Here is a 9,819-nt window from a genome sequence, read left to right on the forward strand (position 1 = left end):
TTTTAAGAAATTTGTATTGGAAAACAATTTTTGACAATTAGCTCTTTTTGCTAACATTACCATTAAAAAGTACGGGAATACAATGAAAAGCATTGTAGCAAAGTAATTTAATATTTTTTACATTGTACAAATTTTGATACTAAAATTTTTTGTTGCACCAAATGACCATCTACCTTGTTTATTGTGATACGCGAAAAGTGTTGTAACTTTTGGTACTTTTTTAGGCAGAAGCAGGGTTGTATATCATGAGTACTGTGATTTCGATGTTGATTTGGCTGAAATCACGAAATGAGATGATTTCATTTTTGTATGCGAAATCATGATAAATTTTGCTTGATTCCGCGCGAAATCACGAAACGCTTTCGTAAACCAAGCATAATACTATGTTTACATTTACGAAACCCACTCGATTTCAACTGTCAATTCCATTGCTCAAACATCAAATGAAATCCAATCCATTACAGGATGAGTTTTCATTTGACGTATACACAATGGAACTAATACGGCGTTTATATTATAGTTTTTTGCAGGGTTAACCTTCTTTATGAGTATTTATTTGAAGTATACACAATGGAAATGACATTTGAAACCCAGACTCACTGGGTTAATCCGGTTATATGTAAACGGCCTATAACAGATGAAATCGAGTGGATTTCGTAAATGTAAACATAGTATATTTTTTATTTTTTTGCCAGGGTTCTCTAGTTAGGGTTTCGTGATAAATATGATGTATCTATAGCTCGAAACATGAAATGTTTGATTTCTTTCCAATGTCATAAAAATTGCATTGTTGCTTTCATTCATGAAGTTGATGTGTCGGGTTGTCTGTCGCGTCGGTTTGTTTGTTTTCTTTTGGTAGAAAAAAAAAACGATTCAAGAAAATAAAAAGACAGTGACAATAAAAAAGATAAGGGAGACACAGATACCGAAAAAATACAATTAAATGCCATTTAAAAGTTAATTAAACAATATAAATAACAAGGAGTAATTGTAACGACGGAAGTCGCAATAGGTAGCAAAATTATCAAGGAATGTTGTTATTGTTGTGAGAATAATAGAAATCAGATTCTGATTGTTCTGGCCAAAAAGGATAATAACATGTAAGTTCTGCTTAAAATTGTCCTTTTAAATGAATAAAATAACCATTGTATTATTTTCTTACAGATTGATTTCTTGTGTAATAGTTGTTTATGTATTTGCAATTGAATTTGTTGCTGTTGTTTTTCTGTGTCATTAACTTGGAAACTTAGTTTAGGCTGTTGTGGTTGTTGCCATCGTTTCCGTCTGTTGGAAAACAGAAAACAAAATAGACTGCAACTACCCGCACCCGTGATCCAAACCCTAATACAAATACCAGCTCCGCTGCTCAATCAACCAACCCAACCATGACGAATATGCGTCCCCCCAACAAAACGACCCTGTTGAAAGTCGTAATTTTAGGTGATGGTGGTGTGGGAAAGTCTTGTCTTATGAATCGGTTTGTTTCTAATCGTTATGATGAAAATAATTTCCATACTATTGGGGTTGAGTTCATGAACAAAGATATTGATGTAGATGGAGAAAAATACACATTGCAGGTAAGTTCAAAAGCAATAAGACACATGAAAGAAAGCGTTGGGGTGTGCGGGAGGAAGGAAGGTGATGACATATCTTAAGTCTTTACTTTGATGCCCTTTGTTATCATTGCTTTTCAATTGTTGCTATATTTTGATTGCAAAAATTTACATGTGGTCTGTTCCAGTACTGCAAGAATCTACTAATTTCTACTATTTTTTCCGATAATATAAAGGAAAAAATGTTATTGTAGTAAAAAATAGTAGCTTCTTGCAGGTTCTGGAACAGAGCAATGGGTTGGTGGAAGCTACAAAACTTAAGTTCAATTTTTTATTGGGGGTTTCCCTATTCCTATAATAAGAACATTATAATATTTACGTATATGTGGGAATATTATTTTCTTATTTTAATATTCCGCTTTTATATTCTGGGCACTTTTCAGTGGGAAAAACTAAATAAGAATAAAATTCAGAGCTACCGCACTGAAGTAAGTGTATTGGCATACAAATATTACTCTTCTTTGTTTAAGGAAACACCATTATTGGCATTGGGTGGGAGTAAGTTCACTTTAAGTACTTTAAAAAATCGTTATAAAATGTTGGTGAAAGGAGCAAAGGGTCCATACGACAAATAACTTTTGATACATAAGTACTGACTCTGAAGGCATGGAATTTGGCATAAATGTATTTTTCGACGTAGAAAAAATGGGAGATTTTCCAGTAGGTGGAGATGATTATTAGGTATCGTTTTTTTTAACAAAAAGCCAATATCGAAAGTGTTGGGACTTCTTGAAATTATACCCATGAACAGTTGAACCTACAGTTCGAAAACTATAAAACCTGGGAACAAGCGCCTACGGGGGAATGAAATGTGCCTCCAGTAGCTACCGAAATATATAAAGCACATATCTGAAATCAATTTCCGATATCGACAATTTTGGGACTTCTTGAAATTATATCCATGAAGAGTTGGACCCACAGTTCGAAAACTATAAAACGTGGGAAAAAGCGCCAACGGGGGAATGAAATGTGCCTCCAGTAGCTACCGAAGTATATTCAGTCCATATCTGAAATCAATTTCCGATATCGAAAATTTTGGCACTACTTGAAATTATATCCATGAAGAGTTGGACCCACAGTTCGAAAACTATAAAACCTGGGAACAAGCGCCAACGAGGGAATGAAATGTGCCTCCAGTAGCTACCGAAATATATAAAGTCCATATCTGAAATCAATTTCCGATATCGAAAATGTTGGGACGCCTTGAAATTATACCCATGGACAGTTGGACCCACAGTTCGAAAACTATAAAACCTGGGAACAAGCGCCAACGGGGGAATGAAATGTGCCTCCACTAGCTACCGAAATATATGCAGTCCATATCTGAAATCAATTTGCGATATCGAAAATGTTGGGACTTCTTGAAATTATACCCATGAAGAGTTGGACCCACAGTTCGAAAACTATAAAACGTGAGTTGAACACGTGCGATAAATTTATTCTTGCGGAAATCCATACTTCGCGACATATGGGCCTTCAAAGTACATTATGTAACAACGATTCTAAAGTGTGATCCAACTAGAGGTACTTTTTTCAATAGCCTTTGTTGACTGATCACGTGTGAGTCGTGTCATGGTATCATGTTATTTTGGCAAATTGTTCAACTTTATTACGAAAATTCGCTTTCTTTAAGGAATGTGTTTGGAGCCAAATTTTGTTCAGCGATGATGCCCATTTCTGGCTTAATGGGTATGTAAACAAGGAAAGAAGCCGCATTTAGGTTAAGAGCAACCTAAAGAGATTAAAGAGGTGTCACTTCATGCAGAAAAAACAACGGTTTCGTGTGGTTTGTCCGCTGGTAGAACCATCAGCCCATATATAATTGTTCCACAAACATCCCATACGGGACAAGGTCATCAAGGCCATCAGCCCATATTTATTCCAAAATGATTTCGGTGAGAACGTAACCTTCAATCGCGATCATGATAGCCGAATATTTGGTGCTTGAAAAAGAAGCGCGTGGTCTCGGCTATAATTTGGTTTCAACAAGGAGACGCTTCTTCCCCACATGACATCAATCAATGGATTTATTAAGATAACAATTCGATGAGCAGGCAATTTCAGGTTTTTTGAAGGTCGATTGGCCACCAAGATCGTGTGATATCAAACCGTTAGATTTTTTCCTGTGGGGATATGTAAAGTCTAAAGTGTATGCGGACAACCCCGCTTCATTTCAGGCCTTGTTGTAAAAAATCACTTGAAAATTTTCCCCTTATAACTTATTTTGGGTACAGGTTCGAAGGCACAAGACGAATTTTTTTCGTGGGCAAGTCCGTACCTCTTAACATAATTACCAAAAAGCTCTGGAAAATCCTAATGTGACCAACTAGAATAGCTGGTTGGCACATTAGATCCTCTTCCAATATAAAATATGTCGGTCAATACCTATTTGTTAAAAAAATTATTTAATTATTTTTAATTTTTATTATTAATTATTATCATTATCATATTATTATTATCATTATTGTTGTTGTTGTCATTGTTGTTATTATTATTATTAATATTTTTATTATTTTTGTTATTATTATTATTATTACTATTATTGTTGTTCTTGTTGTTGTTATTATTATTATTAATATTATTATTGTTATTAGTATTATTATTAATATTATTATTATTATAATTATTATTATTATTATTATTATTATTATTATTATTATTATTATTATTATTATAATTATTATTATTATGATAGTTAAGAACGTAGTCGACACTGCCGACCAATTATAATTGTTCGAATCAGCATATTAATTCTGCACGCGCCCAACTCATACCATCATCAAAAGCATAGTTCCATTCACCTTTACTTACGACCAGCTAAAACCACTGACCAAGCATTGCACGCGCATCCGGCCCAATTACACTATTCCCTGATCATGCATTTCCCACGACTCAAAATATATGCAATACCATCGATTGGGAGTTCTGCTGGAGACATTAATCGAATACAGAAGTCAGTCTTAGTTACGCAGTCGATTGTAAACGTTGTCTTATAATTAAAGTGTCAAGTAATTCAAAGTAATAATATAAGTGTCAAGTAAATTAATAAAGTGAATTAAAAGTGATAACTTCAGTGTTTTACTAATAAGAAACAGGCACCGTGGTTTGCCTTTGAAATATATTTTTTTAATTTAACTCGACTGGAAATCCTTAACTGGCGCCCGAGCAGGGACACCGCTACAAAAGTGAAAAGTGTAAAAAAGCGGGATCCTTAAAATAACAAAAAATTCTGCGAATCCTACGGGACCCTCCAGAATCATTGTTAGTTATCCTCCTTCGCCAAACCGGTATTCCTGGTGATCAATTAACCCTAAAATATCACAGAAGGTTACCGGAGTGAATGTGAAGCTACCCGTACCCGAGTAGGTTACCGTGAGCATAAAAGCGGTTTTCCAAAAAGGAAAAATACGGACCTTCCGCGAGGATAACAAAGGATATCCAGTCGATCGCGTCGCGTCGCGTAACTAAGGCTCAACGAGCAAAAAATACATATCCTTAAACGGAAAAAAGAATAAAATATAAAAATCAAAAATACTACACAAAAAAGGAATAAAAATCCTTTAGAAAATTGAAAAAAAAGAAAGAAAAATATTCCACAAAGGAAAGAAATATCCTTAAATAGGAAAGAAAGAATAAAATATAAATCAAAAATACCAAACAAAAAAGGAAAAAATCCTTAAAAAAATTGTAAAAGAAAAGAAAGAAAATATTCCAAAAAGGAAAGAGAGAGAAAAAAAAGGAAGAAATCCTTAAAATTTTTTCAAATAGAATCCAAAGAAAAGAAAATAAATCTTAAATAAAAAATCCTATAAAGTGAGAAGTGAAGTGAGAGTGTTCAAAAACGAAACAAGCCGTATAACCAGGTGAGTCCTTTTACCATTCCAATTTGTGACAATAATGGAGGAAATGAGAACGACTTTGACAACCCTTACGGGGGCGGTCAATAGGCTTTTAGAACAGGTCAAGTTAGTAGAGAATAGACTAGGGAGACTTGAACAATCAAATGATATGACGGAATTTAATAGGAGACTTGACGAGTTAGAACGGCTAAGGCAAAATGGAACCCCAAACACTGAGGAAGCGGTGTATACATTAGCAGTTCCTAGAACTGAGGAAGACCTTAAGTCAATATGTCGGCTACCGGATAGTGTCAAAGAGTTGCGCACTTTTGACGGTAACCCGCTTCATTATGTCTCTTGGGTCCACTCTGTGGAGATGGTCCTAAAGGACTTCGAGATCGTAAAGGATAAGCCAATATATAGGACAATCATGCAAAGTATTAGGCAAAAAGTTATTGGAGAAGCGGACACGGCATTGGTGTCCTACAACATCTTCGACAGTGACTGGAAAGACGTAAAGAAAATATTATCATTCATTATGATAATATCATTAGACATATTTATACGAGGTCTTACCCCGGCTCTGTCCAGAATGGTGATCATACAAAGACCAAGGACATTGCCCGAGGCATATTCTGCTTGTCTTGAACTACAAAATCTAACAATGAGGAATAATATTTTGCATCCAGGAACGCATAAGAATTCGCAGTCAACAATCAGTCCAACAGATACATCTCCACCTACACCAGCTCGACCACCCAAACATTACAATAATTACAACAGGCAGAACAATAACTTCAAAGCCAATAACTGGCAATCAAAGAATAACAGTCATGACTATAACCCGAATTATAGGCCAGTTCCATACCCCAAGAAACCGCAAATCAAGCATGAGCCTATGGAGGTGGATCGTTCTGTACAATCAAGGAATGTTAATTACATGAATCGCCCCAGGCAACCTGAGAAAAGACATGGATCTGAAATTCATAATAGGGACAAACAGCCGCGTATTTTTCACCTAGATGCTAATTGTGAAGATCCTGATCCACATGATATCAGTGAGGAAGCACTGCCTGACGAAGTCAATGACGAGACGAGTGAACAGAATTTTATGGAGGAAGGCCATCAAGCCTACCTTACATAGAATACGTAGACCGAAAAAATAGGATATTACAGTTTTTGATCGACACCGGCTCGAACAAAAACTTTTGCAGCCCAGACCTGTCTGCCGGAAGTACACCCTTAATTAAACCAATTGTAGTTAATACGGCGGGTGGAGAAATTCTGATAACCAAAAATAGCATGGTAGCGAAACCTTTGACAAATATGACCAGGGGGGAAAATGCACAAGTCAAAGCCAACCAGTCTAGGAAGATTCCTATAGACTTAACCGATGAGGCACTTGTAGCTTTTCAAAAGTTAAAAACTCTATTAACATCAGCGGAGGTTCTAGCATTTCCAGAGTTTGATAAGGCATTCAACCTTACAACAGATGCATCAAACTATGCTATAGGTGCTGTCCTTTCACAAGGAGAAATAGGCAAAGATAGACCGATTGCTTATATATCACGTTCACTTAATAAAACTGAAGAAGCATATGCAACTAACGAGAAAGAGATGCTAGCCATCGTATGGGCGCTTGATAATCTACGGAATTACTTATACGGTGCCAAATGTATAAAGATATATACGGACCATCAACCACTTACCTACGCATTAGGTAATAGGAACTTTAACTCCAAGTTAAAAAGATGGAAAGCACGTATAGAAGAGTATAATCACGAGTTGATCTACAAGCCTGGTAGATCAAATTTCGTCGCTGATGCTCTTTCTAGATTAAAAACAAGTGTCAACCACATCAGTGAGACATCGACGGATACTGCTAGTGAAGGCGATTCGCAATATACAAGAACAGCATCGGAAGGTACAGTAATAGTTTCGGAGATCGATAACGAAGACATTGAATCCACAGGATCAACGGCTCACAGCGCAGATCAAGATGCTTCCGACCTTATACCCCACATGCAAGTCCCAATTAACGTTTTCCGAAACCAGATAATTATACAAAATGGACCGGAACTCCAATCAAATGAAACACCACACAAGAATTTCATACGTCATTATGTTTCGTCTCGTGAATGGAATCGAGAAACACTACTACGAAAATTAAAAGAATTATTGAACCCAGGTGTGGTTAATGGTATAAAAATTCCAGAGTGTTATTTGTCGATATTACAAAGTCTCTATTTGGAGCATTTTTCAAAATACAAGATCAGGATAGCCCAGAACAAAGTTACTGACATTAACTGCGAAAACCGACAATTCGAAATACTCAAGGAAGAGCATTGTAGAGCCCATAGGAATGCCAAAGAAAATAAGAAACAAATATTAGACAAATATTATTTTCCTCACATGTTTGCACACATTCGGAAGTTCGTGGCAAATTGTGATATTTGCAACACAAATAAATATGATAGGAAACCTACAAGACCACAATTTCAAGAGACACCTATACCGACGATGCCTTGTGAGATTTTGCATATGGATATAGTTGAAATTCAAGGTCACAAATTTATATCAGTACTTGATAAATTTTCAAAGTTTGCTAAGGTATTTCACATCAGCGATAGGTCAGTCCTGACAATCAGAGAAAAACTCGTGAAAATATTACATTTTTTTACCGCTCCGAAAATTCTGGTAATGGATAACGAGAGTAGTTTCATTAGCCCATTAATTAGAGATTTTCTAGAAAGATTGGGTATAAAGATATACCTAACTCCATCACAACGCAGCGAAGTGAATGGCCAAGTAGAGCGATTTCACTCTACTCTTCATGAAATTTACAGATGTTTAAGGGCAGAAAAGGCGGAGCTTAGCGTTCTTGAACTCACATACGTTGCGGTGGACAGGTATAACAATACAATACATTCAGTCACAGGAAAAAGACCGAACGATATATTTTTTAACAGATTTAATACAACAGACTTTGACAAATTAATAGAGGCACGTATAAGTATAAATAGAGACCTTAGAAATATTATAAAGAGAAATGCAAAAGAAAAAAATAAACGCATGAATATGAAACGTTCACCACCGAGAAAATTTAGGAAGGGCGATGCTATTTTTGTCCGAATTAAAAACATACAAGGCAAGAATAAGCCAGTTTATAGGAAAGAAATTGTAGATAAAGATAATAAAGTCACAGTTCGCACGGTAAGTGGTAAAAGGATACACAAGGCACACATAAAAAATCTGAAAAAAATTAAATAAAATCCTCCACTTCCTTCCACTGGATTTATGAATTACTGAGTGTGGTGACGATTCCCGTCATTTGAAAGGTTCAAAAGGTGTCCATGGCTTAACGAGACTTCCTTTTGTTCTTTCTTATACTGATGGAAAATCATTCTATTACTCAAAGAGAAAAATCATGATATATGAATGGCAAATGCCTAAAACTGGAAACATTACGATTTCAACGATTATAATAAATGGCCAAGACAAAAATTAATGTACAATATGTTAAAAATAAAAAATTAAGTAGGGAAGATTCCTATCGGTTGAAGGACTAAAAAGTTGTCCATGGCTTAAGAGACTTCTTTTTTACCTTTCTTATAATGATAGATAATCGACCTTCACCTTATAAAGAATAATAGTAAATTGAAAATTGGGATATCCCCATGTACATTGGCCAAAAAATAAACTAATTTTTAAAAAAAAATGTAATCAGATACTACAACCAAAAATAAATATATATACTAACCAATAATTAACTATACAAAAAAAAAAAAAAAAAAAAGGGCTTTGCCTTTCTACTAACCCCTAATCAACACAATTATTACATTATAGAGATATGCTTTTACGAGAAGTCTTCACCATCTTGGCAGGCTTTGCCATATATACATTGGAAGGAGCAACGATTTTTCAGTATGACGTCCCCATAGTGACCATTCGAGTGGGAAACGCGTGGATAATAGATGGAAACTTCAAGTTGGTTCACGTCATCAACCTACAGGACTACGCCAAAATTGCAGAGGAAAATTCTGAACTGGTCGGGAATAGGATGCCACCAACCCAAAAGAAGCATATGATTGAGTACCAAATCGGCCAAATCAAGAAAATGTTGGAGGAATTAGGTTGCGCTACGAAGCAGAAGAGATCCATAGATTGGATAGGGTCAGCATGGAAATGGGTAGCCGGAAACCCTGACGCAGCGGATTGGAATAATTTGCTCAGAAGCCAAGACTCCATCGTTAGAAATAACAATGAGCAATACAAAATCAATGAAAATCTTCTTAACTCTACGAGAGATGTAATTCGGAAAACCAATGAACTTGTCGACTCCATTAACCAGATAAGCAACGGCAGAG

At 35.7% G+C, this 9,819-nt stretch overlaps 1 protein-coding gene across 4 annotated transcripts in view; it reads left to right on the plus strand.

Moving 5' to 3' along the window:
- Positions 1-784: 784 nt before the first annotated feature.
- Rab9 (RAS oncogene family member Rab9) overlaps positions 785-9,819 on the plus strand; it is a 23,834-nt gene continuing 14,799 nt past the window's right edge. For 2 of the 4 annotated variants that reach the window (XR_012410193.1, XM_073967315.1), the window contains exons 1-2: positions 785-1,100; positions 1,165-1,577. Coding sequence is in view for 3 of the 4 variants with exons in the window: in XM_073967315.1 (XP_073823416.1) it covers positions 1,386-1,577 (192 nt within the window). In the remaining variant the exon portion in view is untranslated. Of the gene's footprint in view, positions 1,101-1,164; positions 1,578-9,298 lie in introns of all 4 variants that reach the window. The other 2 variants (XM_073967314.1, XM_073967316.1) reach the window with 2 other exon arrangements.

This window comes from Musca autumnalis, unplaced genomic scaffold, assembly GCF_047663935.1.
Source record: "Musca autumnalis isolate F117 unplaced genomic scaffold, ASM4766393v1 scaffold_2, whole genome shotgun sequence".
In the NCBI taxonomy this organism is placed as follows: Eukaryota; Metazoa; Arthropoda; class Insecta; order Diptera; family Muscidae; genus Musca; species Musca autumnalis.